We start from the raw sequence: 25924 nt of genomic DNA on the forward strand, positions 1-25924 counted from the left end.
CAAAGATGGTTTTACCAAGTACAAGGTGAATGGTCTGAATACATATGTTAGTGAGATATTACAGTTATTTTTAATAAATTAACAACACACTTTGTCAATATGGATTAGCATGTCTACACTGATTCAATTTTAAGATATGGATCATACTAAATGTGGAAAACTTGAAAGGGTCTGACAACGTTCTGTATGCACTGTACCATCCACCACTGCTTCTGGAGAGTTTGTTCTGCACCTGGTATTTCCTCTGACTGAACTTAGGTTTATCATCATGAAGGTCTGGTAGCTCTGAGTAACTGGTGATACTTCAACCCCACAGAAAAGAGTTTACAGAGTTACAGAGTTTATTTCTATGCATACACATCTCCTGCTTTCATATAGCACGATTACATATATTAAACATAGGACCTACTCAGGAAAGGTAGTTTTGATACGATGTGCTGAGGTCGATCCCGCTAGTATGTTTTTCTCTTTTTTAAACACCAACCACATACCTTGCTCATGCAGATATCTGTAATTCTACAGCATTTAGCAGCACTTTTAGCAGCACTTTCTCCTTTTAACTCTCCACTCTCTCTCAGCTCTACCTTTTCTCTTTCTCTCTTGGTCCATTTTTGCCACACTGTTTGGCTTTGTGCATTCCAAGCACTGAATGAACATTGTGCTGATTTGTGCATGCGACAAATCTCATATGGTGATGGACAGACATCATACAAACATGTTAAAAACAGGCGTTGAGGCTGACAGTCTATACATCTGAAGGGACTGTAGCTGTCCTCTGCTGTTTTCTCTTTGACTTATCCATTTAATTTAGCATTTCAACACTGGCTTGACGCTGGAGGCCAACAGGAATTCTCACAGTGCTCGGCCCTCAATGCATCCTGTGTTTGTGCTACATTACATACTGCCCAAAGCTGTGTGTTTTTAAATGAACGGAGGAAGAAAGTATACCATGAATGAATGCATACCTCCTTTATTTCTTTTTCTGTATGTCATGCCATTACAACACAACCATGATAGTCAGTGCTAACATCTTCATTCTCAACTGTGTGAGTTTGTCTATCACACCCTGTTTGTGCATGTGAAACTGTGATATGGTAGAGTATGATTCAGTTTAACAGCTCTTTACATCAGTGTGGTTGATTCCATTTTTCACAACTTGCAAAATAAACCTAAATTACCTAATCCACTAAACAGTGAGAAAGCTAAACTGAAAGAGGCTTATGTATTCAGAACAAAGACCAGAGGTGGAGAAAGAAAAAAAAAAAAAAATGGCGAGAGAAGTATTCAGGCACTTAGAAATACTCTCGAGTCCTTGGCTACACTGTGCTTCATTACATTGTACATGCATTTTATACCGTATCCTGATCCAGTCACGAGGAGTATGAGGTTGCCTCTAGAAGGCTAAGGGGTGTAGCACATTCAAGAACAACTAATTAAAGGGATTTCAAGTATTTTCACACAACATCAACATTCCTATTTACATGTGATCCTAGTCTACACATTCTAATTGCATATCCCCTATGACGTCATTTTAACGACCATTATTGTACAAATTCTGTGGCAAACAATTAAAACCTGAACTGAAAGGAAATTTCACGAGATACAAGTAATACCTAATATCCAACATGACACCAATGAAGTGCAGGATTTCTTTAGGTTATTTTTAAAGTAGATAGTATTTATGAAATGAGCTTTGTGGTGAAAATCTAATATACTGTACCTTTACTGTACATATCAATCTTGACTTTCATGTGGCTTTCTCTGGTCCTATGTTTGAGTGAGCTCCACTAGCTGTGATGGCAGCAAAGCCATCTGAAAAAATGAAAGCATCAATCTTCTCTTCACCCTCTGCTGGGGACATTATTGTACACAGTGTTATTAAAGGGAAATGATGCATGCATTGGCAGCTTGGCTTGAACAGGGATGTTTGTGTTGATTTGCCACGACTGAGATGATCGTATAGATTGAGAAATCTGTCCTCCCCTTGAAAGGACCTGATAAGAATGGAATCGAGTGAAGGCCAACGGTACCAATTACTAATAACAGCACTGACTCTGAAGGACTGGAGTATTCACAAAACACCAACAAGAAGAATCCACTGAAACTGACATTTAGTCTTGTGCTTACTTCTGATCAGTACAGATATACAAAGACTGACTCTGACTGACAACAGTCGACTAAAGACAACAGGAACAAACGCAGACTTTACAAACTGAAGGAAGAAATGTACAGCACAACACAGCAACAGCCTGTCCACAGATGTTAAACCATCACCACAAACCTTACATTCCAAAACATCAAATAAGACACTCTAAGTCACACCAGTTCTTTGACAAAATAATCTCAACTCAATGTCTGCTACAAGCTTTTTCCAGATCTTACAATTCTGCCCAAGCTCAAAATACATTTAAGGATATTTTCAGCGTCTTGTGCCAATGTTCTTTCCTTTCCACAATTTCTGTGCATCAAAACTATGGCAGGGTTAGACTTTGGAAAGGTTTGTCATTATGGCAAATAAACTATGGTTAAAGCAACTAGAGCACTTGGTTAAGGTTCAGGGAAAACTGTGGCTATAGTTTGTAAAAAGGTGAATGTTAATTGCAGGTCCGTAACAGGATGCAATCTCCCCTTTCTTGCATCAAACTCAGACAATCTTTGCATCACCTTGACCTCTGCTACCTACAATGCACACAACTTCCTGCACTGACACTGAGTGCTAATATTGGATGTAAATCATGAGGTGCAGGATCATCCAACGTGGGTAATTTTTTCTAGGGTGCTGGACTGGTTCAGTGACGATCTTTGAAGGTCATCCTTCTCCTGCCATGTACTGGGCCATGACTTTGACCCTTTCCCAGTCATTGCTATGACTGGTTTTGGATGTTGATGTTGTCCATTTCTTGGTGATTCAGTCTCTTTGCTGTTTCACCATGGTACATACATCGTGGGGGTCCTTTAGGGTGTGCCAGCAGAGATCTTGAGGTGCTGAATGGTTTGTGGTAAGTGCTGACTCCCTGTGACTTGAAGACTCTGGCTGGATGTTCCAGCAGCTGATCCCACTGTGATGCTTCTGCTGGTCCCAATTAATTTAGTAGTGTCCATCCTGGTCTTAGGGAGGAAATCTCATAATCCACTCTTTGTAAGTACCAATACGACCACCACAAGATCATCACACAATTAAAGTTTCATACACAGATCACATGATGACAACTTAGCCAACTCCATATGCTGATGATGACCAGACATAAGGTCAAATGCTCTGGACAAAGCCAGTAATTGGATCATGAGTTAAGATTATTTTGTTGAACTACTATTACCACTCATTTAAAGTTTAATTTTGGGGGGCCCTTTTTAAAATGTTCTTGAGTACCTTCTGGCTCACATCCTTTAACATACAGGGTTTGCAACAATTACAGTCCTTGACCAAGCATATACTGTAGTTTCCTGCCAAAGTAATTCAGGTAGCCAGAATTTCTATTCAAAATCAATGGATATATTTGATACCATTTGCGACGTATGTGGTCTTGAATTGTGAATTCAAGAGGAGACTGATGCTAAACTGGGACACTGCCAAGGTTTTGTATTTTTCGTCATCTCTTACTTAATTTAACACCAGGCTGAGTCTGATCTGGTTCAAACTGTCAAGGCTGTTTCACCTCTGGCTGCACTTAGCATCACTGCTGGGTGTGATTAGGTCAGGCCACAAATGTGCTTTGTTGCACCTGTAACCACATCCAGGGGTGATGACAAGGTGTGCTACACTTGTGCATCACTGCAGCACGGGTGAGCCACTAGTGATCTGCAAAAAACAGATTTTCAGGTTGATGTTAAGACTGTATAAAACATCTGTGACATCGACCATATGTTTCTAAATAGCCATTGTGAAGCTCAGTGACAGCGGCTATGACCATCACCGTCTTGGCAATGACTGACTCAGCAAATCTCCCAGTTAATCCAAGAATGTGCAAAGAGGTGGAGCATAGGTGGAGCTGAGATGGGCCAACTGAAGCCTGGTTGCTAAAACCTAGAAGCTACCTGTCACTTAAGAAGGCTATGCCCATAATTATGCATAACCGTAAGTCTCAATATAATTGAAATTAGTGAGTTACATAAAAATTCCCTTCATATACAGTTATCATGAATGGAGAAATTAGGTCTAGAGAGCAAAACTGTTTTTTGTACCAGGCTGTTTATTTCTGCTGTAAACTTGGGCGTTTTAATATGGGCGTCTATGAGGGTTGATTTGTGGCCATTTGAAGAAGGGCAGTTGGCTTCTTTTTCAGCCCCAGAGGTTGACATATGGAACAAACTCATGTTTGTGCTGTTCAGGTGTGGTTTGGAGGTATTTAGATTGCGAGAAAATGATTGCAGACTATCAACTTTTCAGTGTAACAGAAAAGAAAGAGAGAGTGGAATCTGAAATTCTGTACTGACAATAAAGTGATGGTAAATGGCTATACAAAGCACCATAAACTCAAGTCATATGTCACATGTAACCATCTGGTTCCAACACAAGGACATACCAGTTTTCCAGAGTCAAGATTTCTGCATCGTATCAGTGTATTTTGTGGAATTTAAGTACTCTAAAATAAGATTAAACACAGGCATAGATTTATTTCATGCAACCCTGTGCGGACATTTTTTGTAAGATTAGGTCTATTTTAGGTATATTTTCAATAATAACATAGTAAGTCTATATTTTATGTAACATTAATTTTAGTTGAAAAGGTTAGTTAAAAAGTTTATCACTGCGAGGCAGAAAAAAAACAGTTTAATATGAATATCAATCATTAATCTTTTTGTGCTGCTTAATCAAAGAATTTTCTTACATATAATTTACATATAGCCATCATGATATTTCTGGCTTGCAAATGTCAAATTTTGCTATATTATTGATTGATGTTTTGCATGCCAGGACAACCTTTCTGGGTCAAGTTCAAGGGCATGTAAATCTTTATCAAACTCTTAATGACCTTATTATATTTATGGATGGTGATAGTGTTGTTAATAGCAATGACTCATGCATGTTGCTTTTGACATCATGGAAAAAAGCGTTTTTCTCATAAAAAAAAAATAAAAAAATAAAAAAAAATAAAATCGTGTCATGATATTTTTATCTTCTAATGACATATTATCCTTGGTATTACTGTATACCAAATTACATACAAAATAATTTTTGCTATGAGAACGTATCACTATATCAAGAAACTCTTGTTATCACACACAAGAGCATCCTTTTGGTTTCATATTGTCATTATGTTGTATAGAAATTTTGACAAACAATGTCAACAATGAACCTTTAAACCCAATAAACAATATTTTATTTATATCTTTATACGATCTTTAAGAGCACTGTCTTTTCCTGTATTGTGTTTAATTGATGATCAGTTCTAATGTCGTTAATGAATTATCTGTAAAAAAAAAAAGGAGTTGGGAAACTTTCTCAGCCCTGAGTAGTGTCTGCAGTCTTTCTCACAAGCTGCATACAGCCACAACAAAGATAGAGCAGCCCGTGAATTGCCTGAGAGGCAGAGTTTGGGCCAAAAATTCACAGCTTAACTGCTGTGAGTGCATGGTTATAACTGAAGGCGACTCAGGTGAATGTGATAACATTCTGATCAACTTCCTACTGGGTTTTGGTGGTTGGCTATAAGAAGACATGGTTTAGTGGTATTTTAGTAAACGACCAACCATCACCATCATAGTTGTTCTAAGTGCTTTACAAAGGCAACTGGACAACATGTTCTAGAAGATGTTTTGCTTCTCATCCAAACGTCTTCTAGAACCTCAAGCAAGTCCAGCTGTAAATCTCTTTGAAGCACCATGACCTGGATGAAGGAGAATCTTCACAGATGCATGGTTAGTTGTGTAGCTATACATTATTTCAATATGTAGCAATGAACAGATGTAGGCTTGTGTCTTTCAGACATAGACTGTATCCTTTTCTCATAACATCATATGATGGTTGTATTAATGAGATAAATTGGGATGCTGTTACAAAAGCAAAGGTCTGAAATATTTATACTAATAATATAGTAATGATAAAGTCTCTTGATATGACAAGATGTTAGGATGTAAGTTGTTGTTGAAAGAGTAAATTTCTTGTTAAAACTGAAACTGGTCTGTAGTAATAACAAGAAAAGATAAAAATCTGTTATAATGAAACATTTTTTCATTATTACAGGAAACTGAGCAGACTTGATGTGATGAGCATAGTTTTGAAGTAGCTAATAGCAGGGTTGGCTCCTGAATGAGTGCCCAGCCATCAACCTTCTATGCCATTTCAGCTACAAAGCCTCCTCAAGTCTAAACCTTTTGGTTTCATTGGGATCACAGGGATTAACATTATGATTATTCCATTTTTGTATGTAACAAATAATCCACAATGTACTCATTGAAAAGTAATGCATACTGTGGGCTATTTGCACCCACACAGAGTGCATTAAAGTTCAGTAGTTGTACAAATTGGAATGGATTATCCTACTTATGGTATGGCCACTTGCTACAATTAAACTGTAAGTTTGGTTTGGGGAAGCACATTTTTTCAATGGAGATTTGTATTTGCAGTATCTTTGTCAGCCTTGTAAAAAATGTTACTTCCCTGGTCCAAGAAGGAGAAGACTCTTACGACCTGGAAACTGCAGCGTTCCTGCTATGAGAACACCGCATCAGAGAAGCGTGGTTATCTAAACATAATGGACACCCTCTCAACAAAATGAATGACAAAATACATACACTCATGGTAAATTGTGAGATAATAAGTCATTATGCTGAATATTAAGCCATATGGATGATGAGCACATAATGTGCCATTTACACCTCAACATCTGTCTCAGTGTGCCACATACTGAATGAGTTCCACATTGAGTAAGATCAGACTTATGAGTTAATCTGAGTTATAGTCTTCAGTTTTAATAACTCTTGTTTTCCACTCTATGATTCTAAGTTTTAGGTGGCTTTCATGCTAATACTTCACCAGTGCTATAACCCTGAACCAACCACTGGTTCTAAGATAATTTAATGTGGCCCATAATGGTGACGTAGCAGGTAATGTTGACAAGCTGGCTTAAGATAGCAATGATTTTGATTTCTTATCTCTATATTTTGTCATTCCTAACCTTTGGCTGATTTCTTTTCTTGGCAGAAATAGGCTTCCATAGATTCCACTGTTCTACATAGCTGTGACATGGTTTGCGAAATGTTTCAATGAAATCTTGATGTCCAGTCTATACCCTATTTGTCTTAACTGTGATTTTTCTGTATAAAAACAGGCTACTACAGTTCAAGGCAAGCAGGAAGGTAAGACTACTTTATACCTCACATCTGCATTACCCGTATCCCAGGATTTAATGGTATAAAATATTACACAATGTATAGATCAAATAGTCTCCATAGTATGCCACGGATTCAGAGATGCTGAAATTTCTGTACAAAGCTGTCAAAGTGGATAATTTAACATACATTTAATTTTAAGGGGTATGAAAGATGTAGGTGGTTTACTGAGTGTTTGCAAAACTCAATGTACATTTTATCATGGGCTCTGGGGAATGTAGTTTAGGGTGTCATATCTTACAAATATATTTGTTTTTATCAGATATTCCAAATTTTAATCTAAAAAAAAATCCATTATCATGTCAATATTTAAACCTGAGATTCAAATTTTCAAAACTCCCTACGCAATTTTTGTAGAAAAGACAATGTTGGTTTTAGCCTATTAGACTCTGGCCTCCCCTGTCATCTCATCTTGTCTCATCTCAGATCAGTCATGAACAAACCCTGGTAAGGATATACAACAGAAATTTCCAAAATACAAAGATTTCTCAGGAGATTGGATGCCTACATCACATAAAAGTTTGAATTAGTAAACACTATAAATTTGGGTCCTGTTACATAAACATTTTGGTGTTCATTACGATTGTGTGGGACAAAGTCACTTTGATACTGCTGTCAGACAACAGTGCTTATGTCATCAGCCTCGTCAGGTTTCTTGGGCTTGCTGGGGAGAGACTTGAGGTACTCCAGATGGCGTCGGGCATCTTCCTGGTTCTGACGGACATAATACACCACATATGAAATGACCATGGCAAACCAGCCGAACATGGTCACCAGCATAGCGTAGTCTGTGGTCCTTTTGGCTAGATTACAGAGGTCTGTGTCCACCGCCAAGAAAGGTCTTCCCTCCTGGTCACGAAGCTCTGAGCTCCTGCAGAGGACCCGGGCAGCAGCCTCGTGGTTGTGGGCCATTCCACCAATGGCCTGCTGGAGGGCACAGTCACAATGCCAGGGGTTATCATCCACAATGACACGGGCCTTTAGCCGAGCGAAGGCATCCTTGTGTACGCTAGTGATGCGGTTGTGGGAAAGGTCCAGCACCTGTAATGTTGCCTCTATGCCACTAAAGGCACCTTCCCCTAAAGTCTCCACTGCATTGTACGAAAGGTTGAGCTCCCTCAAAAGCCTGAGTCCGTGGAAGGCTTGATCGGGCACGGCGCCTATCTGGTTGTGGTCCAGTCTCAGCAGGACAGTGTCGACTGGGAGGCTGGGGGGAATTTCTTTGAGGCGGGACTGACTGCAAGTGACGTTGAGGCCATGGAGGTGGGGGTCGCGTTGGCAGATGCACCCCTTTGGACACATGCTGGCCGAGGGGAAGCACAGGGCCATGAGGACAAGGCTCTGAAGGAGCAGGCACATGGGGATGGAGCGCGACAGCCACAAGTCCAGCACAGTCATACTGACCAGCCCTCAGCAGCATCCCGCCTGGGGCCACAACACCGCCACTGGTTCCTTACACACATCGCATAGTGGCGACTGGTCCTCACTGTCCACCCATTGGAGATACTGGAGTGTGAACAGATGTTATCATGCTGCCTTGAGGCCTGAAAAAGATCAAACAGAAAGGCATGTTGAACAAATAAGGTTCCTACATTTTATCTTGTGTGGCATTGTATTTGTTGTTCTGTTGGTCACCAATATGGGCCCTGCGAATTTGGGTACTTGTGTTAGCTCGATGTAATTGTTGACAATTTAACAAGAGCCCATATTTTTTAGGGCAGTCAAGATAGTTTTTTTTTGCTCTTTGTTAATGGTAATTGGTGTCAGAGTTTACTGATTCATTTTTACTGTCTGAACTCAGAGTTACTTGCTGGTACACCCAAATATTTGTTCTCTGTACTCAGAGTGCTGTGTTTTCAAAGGGTTTCAGCCACTCTCACAGCATGACTGTAAGGATGTTAATCTAATATGAAATATATTATGAAATATTACCTTCTAAACATCAGCATGATAGCATTGTCGCTGTGACTGTTTTAGCTCGCTGATGTTGCTGATCTATCTATCTATCTATCTATCTCTCTCTCTCTCTCTCTCTCTCTCTCTCTCTCTTTATATATATATATATATATATATATATATATATATATATATATATATATGAGTGTGTGTGTGTGTGTGTGTGTGTGTGTGTGAGCATGTGTGTTAATAAATTGTAAAATATCAAGATTTTCCTGATAATCTTTCAGTAGCAGTACTATTATTGTTGGGAACTGATCGAGATTTAATTATATTTTCATTCAATTTAACTTTATTCAGCTTCACTCCATTTCTGGTCTGTATCTTTGCTATCGACAGCACTCTACAGCCTAGTCTGTCAATAAGCTCTGTATATTTACCTGTATTCTACTGTCCCTGTTATATTTTATGCTTGTTATAAGGAACCTTTATTAATATCCTTTATCCAGGTTGCTAATTATCTGTCAATGACCTTCTTTGATGAGAGTTTCTCACTTCTGTGGTCCAGACCAGACCGTGTTTTATGGTCCAATATTTATTTTAATTGTATTTACATTATATAGTGAACAGTATACCTGTGGTCTACAATTAGACTGGATTAAAGTTAAAGCAGCAAAGAGCTCTGCAGTAAGAAGATATAACCTGCTTAACAGCTTTCCTTTGATGGTTTAGTGTTCTGTTAGAGCACAAGTTGGTGTTTTTCAGTTAATGATACGACACTGTTCGTCAGAGTCTGTCGGCCGAGAACGCTCAAAATCAAGTGTTAATTGTAATGTGACCACTAGTTTCGACCATGTGATGTGCTCATAGACATTGGTGGGCATACTTTTAAAAACAGAATAGGTGTCTGAAGTAATTACATGCAATTCCTCCCCTTCCAGCTTGTGGTGTCCTCGATGACCGTCTGTCCATGACGCATTCAGATATTATGCATACTGAAGAAAACCAATTTCAACTAAATAATAAATCATATGACTTATGATAAATTGCTAAGCGCTGTGACTAATTCAACATCAACCATCTCACCTTGATCTCATACATCTGAAACAACAGTACGCTAACCTGTTCACATTCAGTAGGCACACTGCATCGTCCTTCATACCATCATCCACACAATGTATTGTTTTGTTGTATTCACTGCAATGTTTCAACACGATAATACATGCCCATTTTGTTGTTCTATGAGAGCTTTAAAAACTGCTGTTCTTGGAGCCTGGGAGCTCTTTTCTAGGAAAAATGTACTGGTGCACAGAAAAAGGGATACTTGCCAAGTAGGTTTTCAGATTCATGGAATTTGCCTTGGTGTTGTGGTGCATAACCGTCCCAATTAAAGAAAGTAAGAGAAAAGAATCAAGAACTCTTTAAGTCAAGAGTCATAAATATAAAATAGACATTTATAATTAAAATATGTAAAATATATGTATACCAAAATGACAAGCACTACCATGTCTCAACTGAAAAAAATGTCAAAAATATTGGCAAAATAATGTGCAAATGCTGTATACATAAAAAGAATACATGAATTGTGACAAAATAAAAAACCTACAAATTTGCAAAAAATATTCATTGATAAAAATTGGATAGGAGATATCAATGTAATGTGTATGTGATACATTTAACAGTATGAGTTTTTTGGAATATGGGCTGAACTGAAAAATAACTTCTATATTATAATATAATCTTTTTTAACTGGAAGTCATGAACAGGAAGAGGATGAAGACCAGTGGAGGAAAGTAAGTACATTTACTCAAGCACTGAACTTAATTACAATTTCGAGGTAGTTGTACTTTACTTGAGTGTTTCTATTTTAAGCTACTTGATACTTTTACTCAACTACATTTCAGGGGGAAGAATTGTACATTTTACTCCCCTACATATTTGGAGCCCCCTTACATTTCTGATGTCTACAAATAGTTAGCCAAAAGACATTTCACCTCTACATTAGTTTCATTTAAATAGCTGTTTGAGGCCTGTGCATCAGAAGTTTATCATTTCCTCTTTCCTCTCCCACTAATCATCTAACAACACTTCAGATTTATCTGGTGACCCTTTGGAAGACCCCTCGGCTGAAAACCACTGGACATATATGAATAGTTAATTCAATAATATATACCAATAAATCCTAACTGTATATTAACTGAGTTACTTCAAACTAGCTCCTCCTCAAGCAGCTACAACTGTAAAATGTTTCTCACACATTGATCATCAGTCTAATCTAATCTAATACTGTCATGTATAATAATATATCAGCCACAGGGGACATTTTACCACAGAATGAGCACTTTTACTTATGCTTCAAATATACTGTACCATTGCTGTATTGGTACTTTTGCTTAAGTAAATGATCAGAGTACTTCTTCCACCACAAATGAAAAGATACTAGTACTACTGCATCGATACTGCTGCTCTCTTTCTTTACCACATCCCTGGCTTTTAAAAGGCTGTCTATCACTCATACAGGCATTTTCCATTTCTCTGTCTTGGCACAAGACAATGCAATAATGTCTAGCAACAGCCTATGAGGAAGTGGAGAGGAGAGGGATCTATTTTCTGCAGCACAGTGAGTTCCAGTGGCAGCTTCCAGGCCCACATTAAGCTGTTTATCCAGCTGCTGCTTTGCCACAAGAGACAAAACCTGTTGTTGAATGGAGACGGGCTTTGTGCTAGATCTATTAAACCTGCGCTGTGAAAGAGACGCTTGATCTTCTGACATGGGGCCTCATTATTACTGTTCTTTAAAACCACCTCGTAAATCACCTCACCGCGACTGGTTTGTTCATTAGGAAAAGTCACCGCATAATGGGAATAACAGAAGCTGTAAGTGGATCCACGGGGAGTAGATAACATAGCAGAAATATCTTCAATAATACGAAATGACGCACCATGTCTTCACACCATTTCAAAGAATAATGAGCTCATGTTAACAAGTTACTGCTGATGGAAACCCAACATTTCCTACTGCTGCTAAGTCACATTAACAGTGTTCAATTGGAGAAACACAAGGTGGCTTTTATTGTGAAGCAGTCAATGAGAAACAGTTCATTTGTCACTGAAAATCATTTTTTGTCAGCAAGTCAGTTTTACATATGTCAGGAAGTAATGGAGCAAAAAGCAGCCACAGTGAGCTGTAAGATAAAGAGCTCCACACCTCAAACTCCTGAGCAAGTCAACAACTTTGCTGTGTCCTGCTGCTGCGCTGGAAACCTCTGGCACTGTGTGCAGCATGCAATCAAATTGCAGCAGCAATTATTATTGACTGATTTCTCCATTCAAACAACACGTAAACACCTTTGCTGCATCTATGCACAATCATTTTGAGCAATACTGTAGAGGTTCAAAGGGGAGTGGTGCTCATGGGGGAAACTTTTAACACTGTCTGTTTTTATAAAGCTGGCAAATAATGCAATCTAAAAAAGTTCATTGGGACCATTTCATCAATATAATGTAGTCTTTTCACTTTCTTGTATTGTGTTTTTGGGTTTATTTTTGCTTCACTTTTGTTGTTGGTAGATCAAAACTCACCGAGCCTTTGAAAAAGGCTACCACTACCAAAATCAGAATATCCAACTTGGCAATGGTCACAAATTAAATCAATCAAATCAATCAAACAGACCGCAGCTGTGTTGTGGCCTGTTTAAGTCTAAATATACCTTTAGGCAGGGCTTATAAGATTTAATATTTATTGCCATTAGCCACAGTCACCATCACTGTCTGCCATCTGACATTGTGAAATGGTATCCAGTAACTCAATGTTATGAATGTTAATGTGACCTTAAATGTTCACTACTGCTGCAGGAAAAAAAGTATAGTTCCGCAGTCTACATAAACTCCAAATTACACTAATATTATATATGGCTATGGTTTGCCTTTAGCCATTACTAAAAATTTTAGCTGTAGCTTGAGAGAAGTCAGCCCAGTTAACCTGAAAGTCCTAAGAAACTGCAGAATGGTACCTATCAAAGTTTGCTGCTTTAGAATTTTATTTCTTTAAAACTGTGGTTTCATGAGACTTCCGTCACCAGAACAGTTTGGTCAAAGGCCCAAAGGAACAATTCAATATTCGATATGTGTTAAGGACGGATCTGGAGTCAGGGTGAGGTAAAAATCATAAATTAATGTGTTATACATCATTCGTTTCATCTACATAAACTGAAATGTAAAAACAAGAAGCTGTTCTTTTACGGGGAGTTACATGTTGGAGCAATTGTGAACAACAGTGAAAACTATTCACACAATACTTCTGTCCAGTGTCTCCATGTATATTTCTCGATATGGTCATTGAGTTCGGGCTTTGCTGTCTCTAACAGAGTAGAAAGACCAAACCTTGTAGTACCAGATCGATGATACCAAACCTCATAACGTTTATGGTGACAAGTTTCTGAGAAGATGCACACAATCACTGTGCCAGACTTTCATTTGCTGAGAAATACAGTAGTTCCTACATGAACTCCCTATAAAACGACAGATTGGTGTTTTTACATTGCTGTTTACATATGGGTTTACTTACTACTTTCACTCTTTATGCTAAGTTAGGCTAAATTTTTTAGGATTTACTTCATGGCATGCAAAAAACTTCCTCGAATGGCCACTTGAGGCTGGCTTCAAAAGCGAGTCAATCCCCTTAGACCCCCATATAAAAATGTAACAGTAAAAATAAACATGTTTACAGCCTGGTACAAAGAACAGTTTGGGTCTCTATAGCTAATTTGCCCGTTCATGACTGTACAGGGGGGAACATTTTATATAACTCACTCGTTTAAATTAAGGCTTAAAGTTTTCTATAATTACCGGCATGGCTATGAGTAACAGCTAGCTGCTTGGTTTCAGTAAACAGTCTTAATTTGGCCCCTCTCAACTCCACCTATGTCCCACTTCTTTGCCCATTTTTGGACTAGCTGGGAGTTTAGCAGAGTCTAGCATTACCAAGATGGTGATGGCCAAAGCCGCTGTCACAGAACTTCACAATGGCTCTTCAGATGTCACAGAGACTACGTTCATGTTTTATGCAGTCTACAATTTCTGCAACCTGCTGTGGAACAGAAGAGGATACAGCTGGGGAAACTTCAAAACCCAGCCTTGTGTGAGGGAGTATGACCTTCAGAACCTCTGTTCCCTCTGTTCTATCACTTAGCATTACACATTAAAATTACCGGGCTGCGAGATGCCCTTTGTAATCTGAGACAAAGAATGGTCTGCTCTCTCCTTTTCTTCCCAGTGAGGCATGATTCTACGCAACCTTGTGGACTACAGTCTCACCCCATCTCATCTCATCTACAGGCTGCATGGGCTAAGCCTTCTGCTGTATTCAAAATTAATCCATGATTTAGTATATGGAATCCTCCATCTAGCATTAGGTCCCAAATTTAATACAGGAGGGTTCCAGTGAATTCCTTCATAGAGTGATTTGCACAATAAAAAACTTTAAGTTTTTGAGAGGTAGGATGAAATCTTACACAAAATTTCAAGCAGTGTGTGCAAATGAGATATCTCCTGTGTCAGGTCAGAGATTCTCAAGCAACACCTCCTCAACAATTCAATTTATTGATTTTTTTAGTATTTTAAGGATTCTTGGCTTTGGTTATGAGATCTCTGAATATGTACCAGTAAATTAAGGTGCCTAATGATGTAAGGCTGCCCTGGTAAAAAAAAAAAGAATCCAATGTCCATTCATCGAGAAAGAACAATGCTGCTGAGAATCATTAAAAAAACACCAAGGGATGTCAGAACCCGACAATGGAATAGTTTTTACTGGATTCTATGAACGGTACATAGACTCAGATTTAAAAAGGACACTGTTGGAGGTGTGAAATATCCATCGGGACTACTTTTTAGTTATTGGATGCAAATACACGGTCATATCAAGAGATTACATATACATATGGTCAGAGTAAAGACTGTTCATTAGTAAGCACTGGTTTGGTGATTTGCAGGTCAAAAAACGTCTTAACATTTTGGTTAAATCTGGGTTAAATTTGTTAGAGTCTATGTTACATCTTAAGAGGCATACTATTCAGGATTTTCCTATGAAACAATGTATAGACTCATGTGTCTGTATCTGTGTGTACCATTTCAGAACTCCACCAAAATTTTAACTAAAAAGTTACTTTTTGTCGGCCTTTACGGCACTTACTTCAGCCTGATGGCCATCTGTGTGAACCGTGAAGTAGCTTTCGTTCAACTGATGGATGATAACAAATTCCACAATTTATTCATGGAACTTTCAGTCGTCTCTGTCCATCAGGCAAAGCATATTTTGGGCACAATGTTAACAGCCTTGCTTTCGGATGCTAACATCTCCACCCTATTCCACCTACAGATCCTCTTCCAAAGAGTGTTATTGTGGGCTTCTCGATGGTCTGACATGCACATCTTCCTCAGGTTTTGACTTTGTGTTACCCAGAAGTTGTAGCCCTGGACATTGTGCAAATTCAACAGCAAATACAAAAACATCCATCTACTAAAGCTGTCATCATTCACCGACCTTCTGAATCTTTACAGGCTGATTTCAAGAGGCTAATAAACAACCCACTGCACTCCCATAAACGTATTATATTGGGTCGGACTCCCTCTCCTTTGCTGGGGGGATGTGAAATTCAACCACCTGCACCATCTTCATATCTGGCTGAGGGGACACTGCTGCTCTCTAGGCATACCATATATGGACAATTTCACAACATTCTGGAATAGAGCCACTTTCTTAAATTAGACATCACTGATTCTTACATGACTGGATCCCATTTAATTGGCATGAACGTGCAGCTTACTCTAAAATCCACTGCAAGTAACTGATGCTGGATGAGTCCATCTCTCTGGTTCCTAGTCTCATTAACATTCCTGTGGTTATTACTCACAGATTGGTTAAAATGCTACACAGAAACATGAATCATCTGGTTAAGTTTCAGACATTCTCACCAGCACAGACCGTAGATGAAGACACCCTGCTTAGAATGGTACTTTTTAATGTGAGCTCTCCTCCTGTAAAACTTTTGTTTTAAATTACTTCATTTTGTCCACAAACCTGTACTTCATACTTTTACTGAGACTTGATTACATCCAAATGACATCAGTCAGCTCATCAAGCTGTGTCCTTCATTCTGATTGTGTGAGCCGTCCTAAGAGTAGTGGATGTGGGGGTGACCGAATGAGTGTGTATCACAAAAATTTTTAACGCCACCAAACATCTGCCCTTGAGTTTTAAGCTCAATGGTTTACAACCCGTCCTTGTGCTTTTAATTTTCTGTCCCCCAAACTAAATTGTAGCTTTTTAATCACAGTTTTCCAACTTCTTATCTCGTCTTGTGATAAATTACAACAGGGTTGTTCTCTCCGGTGATTTTAACGTCCACATTGAGGACTCATCTAGTACTCTTGCCTGTGATTTCTTTGAATACGATGCACTCTTTCAACCTTTTACACCATGTGTTTGGCCCTCCACATCGCTGTGGTCATACCCTTAAATTTGATCTTCAACCTGGACGTGAATGTACCAATCATGGAGTGTCTGGACATATACGTGCACACACATTCTTAACAAACAGAGTGCCCCTATGATTTGTGCACTTTTTAGCCACTACACTACTGAAATTCTGAAAACTCCCCATCTCAGTGGCCTAGTTGACTGCTTTGATGAAAGCATTTATGGACATAAAAGAGAGGACAGGAAGGCTGAGTGGAGGTGGAAGAATACCTGCGTTCAGGTCCATTATGTGGCCATGAAGGAGCTTGTAGCATCCCTGTCAACACTGGGATTTAAAAATAAAGGAAATTGTCTGGCACTCCACCCAAAAATGGTTTTGGTCTCTATATTGAATTTCGTACTGTTGTCATGAACAGAGGGTGAATTTTCACTCACTCATTTAAATTATATCAAGGCTTAAATTATGCACATTTATGAGCATCATTCGGCCCACCTCAGCTCCACCTATGTTTCACCACTTTGTCCACTTGTGCCAGGCACTGCCAAGACAGCGATGGCCAGAGCCATCATCACTGAGCTTCACAATGGCTCTCCAGAGACCTGTGGGTGCCGTCACAGAGACTACCTCCATGTTTTATAAATTCTTCCCATCAACATTAGTCAACTAGAGGTGGGTGATATCTCCTAAAATGTATATCAAGTGATTGTTTTTTTTTTTCTTATGGTGACAGTATTACATCATGTTATCACAAAAATAAAAGAATACTCCACTCAAAACATGACTGAATCTATTTTCACTGCAGACACACTGGCAATGTGAGACTATGTGAAATGCAACATGAAAAAACACATCCAAACTAAGATTAATGCCAAATAAAATAAAGCGTAAAGCCACTGAAAAATGGCAAATCATAGAGGTTCCAAGTTTGAAGTTGGTATAGATCCATCCTTGAGCTTGAGAGAAGGATACACAGGAGAATCCCATGAAAAAGAGGAAAGTTCTGCTAAAAGTTCTTTTCTTGCTTCGTGAAGCAGTCTGTGACTTTGTTTCAATAAGTGCTGTTCAAATAAAGATCTTATACAAAGTAATCCCTCTCAATCATCACTTTGGACCCGCTAGCAATGTGTGGCAGTGTATTTATCTGCAAAGACCCTGCCCTCTGCCTGTATATGCTTATTTTCTTCTGATTGGTGGTAGAAACATTTCTGGGCTGCAACCTTTGGGCAGTTGCTGTGTCACCCCCGGCCACTAACAGCAGGCAGGTGAGGTTGGGACTTGATAAGAAGTTAGTGACCAGGCACCAGACCGTAAGCAGCACCCATCCTAAGCTATGAAAATGGCGAAAACAGTAACCAACACTTCCTGAATAGTATACCTTTAACATCTCAGTATGCTTCTAGTCCCGACGAAATGTCATTCAACCGAGGATAAGGCAGAAGCATTTAAACCTGTTCTTTATCAACACAATGAGGAAACATTTTCACTGAAAGTCATATTGAACAAACAAAAACACAAAACATATTTTCCAAATGTTAATAACAATGTGCAATATTTTATTTGTTTTCCCTACAACATACAGTCATATCAACTATACGGCATGGTTAACACTTTTATGGTTATGTGTATGCACTCACACACTCATCTGGTTTTGGCTATGAAAGGTCTGAGTAAAGCTCTGGAATCAACACACTGTGATCTTGACACAGGATGCATTTACTGAGGCAATATCTAATCAAACCTACCATCTTTCCTGAAACAAAAAGTGTTTTTCTTGCCTAAACCTTACCACACTCAGGACTCAAGATGCAATCCCCAGTCTCTAAAGTCCTGTGCTTTGTACACTCATCATCCACCCATCCACAGAACAAGACCATGGAACACCCTTTACTTGAAAAACTGTTGCCAGTGAACATTCTGGGCATTCATTCAAAAAGTATTTATCATAAAGGTGACACTGAGAGATGACTGATTACACATTTCCACAGAGTGGTTGAAGGGGGTGTCCTTACAACATAATCAGAACCTTACTGTTGGCCATCAGAGGAACTGTAGCCATGACAGCTTGTTCAGAAATTATTGCAATGGCACATTAGATAACCCAATATTAAAGCTGCTCTAAGCCACACTTTTATTCCATCAATGGATGAAATGACTATGTATGATATGAAAGTGTTGCTCACAGTGTCAAACCTACAGGGAATCACCTCATTCTGTTGTTCCCCTGAGCTCTATGGAGCATTTTAGTTTCTTTTAAAGCTCATCAGTTTTGGATTTCCATCCCACAACTTTACTGGTTTGATTCAGTCTCAGCACTCTCATCAACCAGCAACAGCAGGCAGCAGTTTTATGTGAAAAAGTTCCATAAAAAAGTGCACTACCTGTACAGTACCAAACTGCAACAATGAGCAAGCAGCTGGTAAAAACACAGTAGAGCATTCGGCTAAAGAACTAGATATTTTTCTTTGGAGTTGGAGACCAAACCAGAGCTCAAAGGAGAGTGAATATCTGACACGCATTTAAGTCAAAAACACGACTCCAAATGAATGTTTCTCTGCGTCTGGATGCCTAAACCGCCAAGTGTTTGCTAAGATTCAACCATTAAAGCTTAATAATGTGATTATATGAATGAGTACATAACCCATGATGCTCAAGGTTGTCGTGACAATAACATAAAACAGATCAGTAAAGTGGGGCTTTAGAAAAACACATGCCATCATGCTTAAAATGACACCAACATTCAGGCATTCTGTCACTGGATTGAATAGAATGAATTGAATGAATAGTTGACTGCAGAATCAGAATGTTTGTGCTTTTCTTGAGAAGAGACGAGCTTGCAGTCAAAGACTCTTTAGTCTGCTGGTGAGAAGCACTTACTGTCCCTCTGCTTGGTACTGTTTGTTTCAGCAGGATAAACATACAGATTGAGGGTGAAGGATACAGCTGACACACTACAACCTCAAAACCTCACAGCAAAGTGACTTCACTGCTATTACAGGTTAGATGGTGAAAGGTCAGATCACCTTGCCCATGAGAATGAGGGATTTCATGCACTGTTTCCTTCACTCTGAATTCTGCAAAAGAAATGGTCCTCCAGTGTCTACTTTGGTGTTGGAGCTCATTGTGATGTCATTTCATATTGACATACCCTAAAATGCTTTATATGCCTAAAAACTATACAACCTGAACTAAAAGGTTATCAATGTCAAAAAACTGCCATGTTTTTCATTGAATTTGACCACTTGAACCGTTCTGAATGTAGAAACATGAACAAAATATTTCTCTACACAACTATGTACATTTCATACCATACCTATTTCTCTCTCTGACATGAACTATTGATCTGCTTCCACACCCCTCTGGCACCAATTCACTGCACCACTGCGCTTTGTCACATTTTGCACAGCACGTAACGTAATGACATCATCAACTTGCGTCACGGGCACATCACTAGGGTGGGGTCGGTTTCCAGTTCCAGCAGGTGCAGCCCAGTGCACAAGCTTGAACCAGTTTGACTTCAGGCAAATCAACTGAACTGGCATTTGTAATTCCGAGATGTTCTGGCAAAAAGTAGTCCACATCAGCAACCTGTTATATTTGTTATTTGTCTAATTTATGTGCATTTTAGCTCAGTGTGAGAGACTTTAGTAAGTCTCCCTGTCATTTAAGGTCATGCTCTCTCCTGTCCCTGCCGTCTGCGTTGCACTGAGGGTGGGACTCAGTCCCTCCACATACACAGAGCAGAGCAGAGGACAGACAGGTGGGGCAAAGATAATGTTACTCGAGTTGACGGCAACTCTGTATATTACTGTAAGTAATATAAAAGCTTCCCAACAGCTAATTTATCCATCTAAAACCAAAGATGGACAGGCAAAGGGCGCCTCCTAAAACACTTTGTGTCATTCAGTTGTCCTGATTGTGGTGCTATTACACTCACACTCAGGGACTCTCATTATGGTTCACTTGGGAGCAGCTGAATTACACCTGACACCTAGTGGTAAAATTCCAGTCCAGTATTTGGCTTAGTATCAAACTAGTTCAACCCTACGAACAACATGATGCCCAACCCAAAAAAATGAATGTTCGAGCTATTTTGGTTTTTATTTTAGGTCAATTTAAACAGGATTATGCAAACAGCAACCTCCAGCGGCCAATTCAGGGCCGCCTGCGGCAGGTCCGTTTTCATAGGGTTTGATGCTGCAACCAAGTGCATATAGATGCTGGATTGTGTTTAATTAAAATACTGATAAGCAAACTTTTCAAACCCCCCAGTGTCTCCAGGTGTTCCAGCTGTTTCCAACACTGCTGCAAAGGATCATTTTCTGTTTTCCTCAGAGCCAAACAACTACGACCAACACAGGACACGCTGATGTTTCCAAATGTGAGTGAAGAAAGCATCAGAAAGAAGCACGTTCACTAAGAGGTGGAGTCAAACTGTCAGGATTCTATATGAGGGAATATAGTTTGAGTCCTGCTTAGCACAAACAAGTAACTGCAGCAGGGGCTGGAGTCTGGGTGGAGGTGGAGATAGAAGAAAACATGAGGAGAAAAAACAAGAGTTCATCTATTCATTTAGTCTATAATGGAGACGTGAAAGCAGACACAAACAGTGCCAGCCTGACTGGATCACCAATCAGGCTTCATTTCCTGAGAGATCGTATCTGTTGGCTGACAGAACTGCACAGTGAAGGTGACGCTTATAGTGTCCAAACTAAACACTGATAGTGTCATTATTCTGTAGCCATTACGCACTCAACATTTACGACTACGACTAGTTCACATTGGGTCAGTCATTAAGAACAAAAACACGTGAAAGATCAGAACTGTTTCACAAAGATCACAATTTTAAAAGATGACAGGCTGCTCCACAGTTTTTGGTTTTTGATGGTTCAGTCTCACCAGCAGGAAGCTGTTTCTTTGTGAAAAGCTCGTATGAAACCACTGCACACTGCATGCTCAGCACCGAACAGCAGAGGGACAAAGCTAGCGAATAGCTGGAGAACATAGTGGAACTTTCAGCAGCTAAAGAGCCAGATCATTTCTCAGGAGACCAAACCAGAGCTAAAAGGAGAGTGCATGTTGAATACGACTCTGAATGAAGGCTAGTGTTGCTCTGTGTCTGCCAGTTGTGTATTTTGGGAACTGTTGGTTAAAACAGTTACCAAAACAACTTCATATAGTTATAATGTCAGTGTTGTGCTTACAGTTGCTCTGCTGCCCCCAAGTGGCAAAAAATTATATCAATCAATCGAGTAATTAATGCCGCTTTAAAAAGCTATGCCACATCCCAGTAAACAGGACGGCTGGATGCATAGAAACTGAGGTGATTGAAAATAAAATACCTTCAGGAGAATTCTTTAATACTGCCTGTTAACAATACACAACCTCATCCTGCAGCTTCCTGGCTGGAAATGATAATACGACTATTATTCCAAACAAGTTAAATAGGTTTCTGAAGGTGATGTAAGCAATTCTGGAGAAAGAGAGTTGATAGTTGAGTCTCATTTTCAGGTTGTCAAGTACCAACAAGCCACCGATCCAAAGTGTCGATGGACATCAGGTTTATTAGACTGAGAGTAGATGCTGATAGATTTTTACATTAATACACTGCACTACGATCATTTTCATGTCAAAATGAAAAGGAAAAGGAATGAAAATTCCCAAAACCAGGGTACTTAGTTAAAAAAAATCCACACAATGTGTATTTTACAGAGTGATTCCAACATGTTGGGACACGATAAACTTAAATATGACAAACAGATATTGAATACAGGAAGGAACTTGGTCTGAGTATCAATATCTGTGCCTATACGATGCCTTACTTTGGGGAATAAGCATGTTTGGACCCTTCTGTTTGCACCAAAATGTAACAAACCGCTCAAAGCATCAGTGTTAAAATAAAAAGCTCTGTCTAAATAAGAAAATAGGCTAAAGTTTGGAAAGAGTTCAGACTTCAGATATCTCATTAAAGAGGAAGTAAACAAGTCTAGGAATCTGGCCAAGCATTTCATATGCACTTTTCATTTCTCAATGCTACATTTTGGTTTGCACCAAAAGGAATCGAGGTTTGATACGCGGCCCTACACAGAAGGTGTTATTTAAGACTAGAATTCTATTCCTGACGGCTTGGAAACAGGCTTTGAAAGCATTTACTCCTTTTAGTCTGAATGAATTAATCTGCACCTATTTTGATAGACCAATTGATTCATCACATTTCAGCAAAAATGGCAAACATCCTCTAGTTATTGTGAGGATTTTTCCTGGTTTTATATACAGTCCGGTGAAAGTAACTGACTGACTAACTGATGGAATAAGACAATAATCAATGGTGAAGATAATTGTTAGTTGCAGCCTCGGACATAACTCCTCTCACCTGTAAGTAATAATTCAACAATTCTACACCAAACATGCTCCAGCACAAACTATGACATATTGGCAAACACGCTCAGTAACACTGAACAAGAATTAACATCTGCAGTCCGGCCTATATTAAAGACAGGCCAACAGCTCGAGCCATTCATTTAAATTGTAGCCTTTAGAATTGGTCCCCCTGTCATTTCTACAATGGTCACATCAGAGTAAAACACCAGGGTCCATAAGAAAAACGAGCCTTTTCTAAAACTTATTGATAGCTGACCCACTGGCACTAACCAATAAACATTAAATGGGCAGATTCGAATAGTCTGAATATACAGAGGAGACAGTTGCTGGGTTTACCTCGTCCGCCAGGAGTCTGCCTGTGACTGTGACGGAATAAAAAAATATGAATGAACACAACAGCTCCTGACCGGGATGCACCTGAGGTCTGCACGGCCAGCAGGGACACACCGACCGTCCCTGGAGGATCCAGCTGTCGCCTCTTGAGTGGAACCCCCGCCTGCCTTAACACAACTATTTAACTGCCGCATGCATGAGAGCCATTCAAAGCCCTGCTTTCCTATGACATACACGGCTCTGCAAACACAGCCTGTCGGTTCTATGACTCGGGCAAACAATAGCAGACAAGACAATAATTAGCTTCTCAAACTGCCGTAATATTATCAGCGTTTCCAGTCAATAAACCAAACGTTGCCTGAACTGTGGCGCCTGAACGCCTCGTAAATGGAATGAACGTCACGCAAAACACCATTTAATAATTTAGTAATTTAACATATTCACCTTGACTGACGATCTATAGTTAGACTTGATATAAAATAAGACTCATTTTTTGATTCTACAGGAGCGACATTGCATTTCGGCACACACAGAACAAACCCCGCAGCAATTATTTCAACAGCATTTGAACTTTTAGAAATGATTTGCACTGGTCGCTACCGCCCTCCGCCAAGCATTTTACTAGAAAAAGATCGCAAGAAACTGCAGGCGAAGCAGAGATAAAGTTGGAATTTTTCAAAAAGTACAGGGGTGATTGCGGGTTCTTAATACGCCGAATGAATACATGGCTTTAAACACCTGGAATTCATATTTAGTTATATATCATATGTTGTTTCATTTCGGCAGCCTAATCACCAAAGGAACATTAAATAGATTTTTTTAAATGGCGTCTGGCAGGACGGTTTCTGTGAAAACATCACGCATCAGCCTACCTGAACTGCCGACAGCAAATCAAAGCTTAATGTCCAGTTGTGACAAAAGGAAACATGTCAAGCGCAAGTACACATTTATAATCATCCAATATCTACATTTTTGACCAGATGTGTCAAAAGCAATCCCTCCAAGCAACAATTCACTAAGGCAGCGACCATAGCTGAGGACACAGCACACACACAGATTACAGCAGAGACAGGCACAGGCGCAACAGGCGACACAAGTCCGCTCACCTGCAGACACGGTCATTACCTGGACAAGTGGAAACGGTCATATCACATGAAGCCGCTCAGGCGGGCTGTGAGGGCAGCCCGCCTGCTGGAGTATCCGCTCACTGATGCACTAGTCGCAGCATGAATTCGCATCTTCACCTTTCAGTACAAAACACTGCACAGGAGTGAATGAGGAGACAGGGAGGGGTTCTCTCTGTGAAGACAGCGGGGCAGCGCAGACACACCACTTCCGGTCTCAACTCAGTATAAAATCTGATGCAAACACAAATATGTTTGGCTTTTGTTCTCTGGATGATAAATTCCACGTAGTCATGTTGGTCACAATGGAGACTTATAGTGTTTTCTGTGCCTGAAGCTCCTGAAAACAGTTACAAACTGGAAACCAGTGAAAGTGCTGGACTTCATATCAGGGTTGTTCAACTCATCCACATATGCAGGGCCGGATTAACCTGTTTGGAGGTCCCATTGTAAAATTAAGATGCTGTCCATATTGACGTCCAACCCTCCCAACAATTCCCCGTCCTTGCCACTTGTGCTACATATCACTGTTGAACAATAAATGTGTTTTAAATTTATGCACACCACTGGTTTGGGTTAGAATTACTGGTCTACTTTGTTAATTGTATAAAATGAATAGAAACAATCACAGTTAAAAAAAAGTGTCAGTCAGTTTGAAACAGGAAACAAACAATGCTCTCCTGTGTCTGATGTTTCGTTGACCTGTGCATCAGACAGCCTCTCTGTGTGGATTTTGTCAGTCAATAACATCCCTTGACCTTGACTGTAATTACAGTGGACGCTAGAGGGCTTTGTCACTTGAACATGAACACAATTCTTGAAACAACTGGTGCCATTATTTGTCTTTAATAGACCATCTCAAGCAGCATTATACACGACTGCTCCAATTTATGGGACACAGAAAGCAACAGGTACTGCCTTACCCAAGGTTTGCTGTGTGTCTGTTAGGTTGTGGTAATTTGGTTCAGCACAAGTTTATTTAAGAATAAGCCCCATTTTCTACAGCTTTCCCTTTCGAGGCGCATTCAGCCACATGTCACGACTTTCTTAGTTTAATTTTTTATTTGCAAAATACAAAATCTTAAAACTATATTTAGAATCACACATACTGAAGTAGGGCTGGCTGACGTTTTAACAATAATGGTGGACCCACAGTTGGGTTACGGTTAGGGTTATCATTTGTATCATTTTTTTTTAAATTTGATCTTATTTATGTATCTCATTTTATTATAATTGTATTTTCCTATTTTGAAAATCTGAAGTTTTTGGCATTTGGCCTTTATTCAGTTGTGACAGTAGAGACACAGACAGGAAACATGGCTAAGAAGCAGTGGGAGAAAAGAGGGGTATCAAATGCAACAGTGATGGATGAATTTATGGTGA

The 25924-nt window shown here is 39.5% G+C and overlaps 1 protein-coding gene across 2 annotated transcripts; it reads right to left on the reverse strand.

Moving 5' to 3' along the window:
* Positions 1-416: 416 nt before the first annotated feature.
* On the reverse strand, positions 417-24674 carry lrrc3b (leucine rich repeat containing 3B). Of its 2 annotated transcripts, none has more exons than XM_076755367.1 (2): positions 24543-24674; positions 417-8876 (listed from the first exon to the last, which is right to left on the reverse strand). In XM_076755367.1, exon 2 carries the CDS (start codon positions 8728-8730, stop codon positions 7948-7950), a length of 783 nt encoding a protein of 260 aa, XP_076611482.1. In that variant the 5' UTR covers positions 8731-8876; positions 24543-24674; the 3' UTR covers positions 417-7947. The 2 variants fall into 2 exon arrangements, with proteins under 2 accessions (XP_076611482.1, XP_076611483.1); XM_076755368.1 differs by having other exon boundaries at positions 24524-24654.
* Positions 24675-25924: the final 1250 nt, after the last annotated feature.

Source organism: Chaetodon auriga, chromosome 17 (genome assembly GCF_051107435.1).
Source record: "Chaetodon auriga isolate fChaAug3 chromosome 17, fChaAug3.hap1, whole genome shotgun sequence".
NCBI lineage: Eukaryota > Metazoa > Chordata > Actinopteri > Chaetodontiformes > Chaetodontidae > Chaetodon > Chaetodon auriga.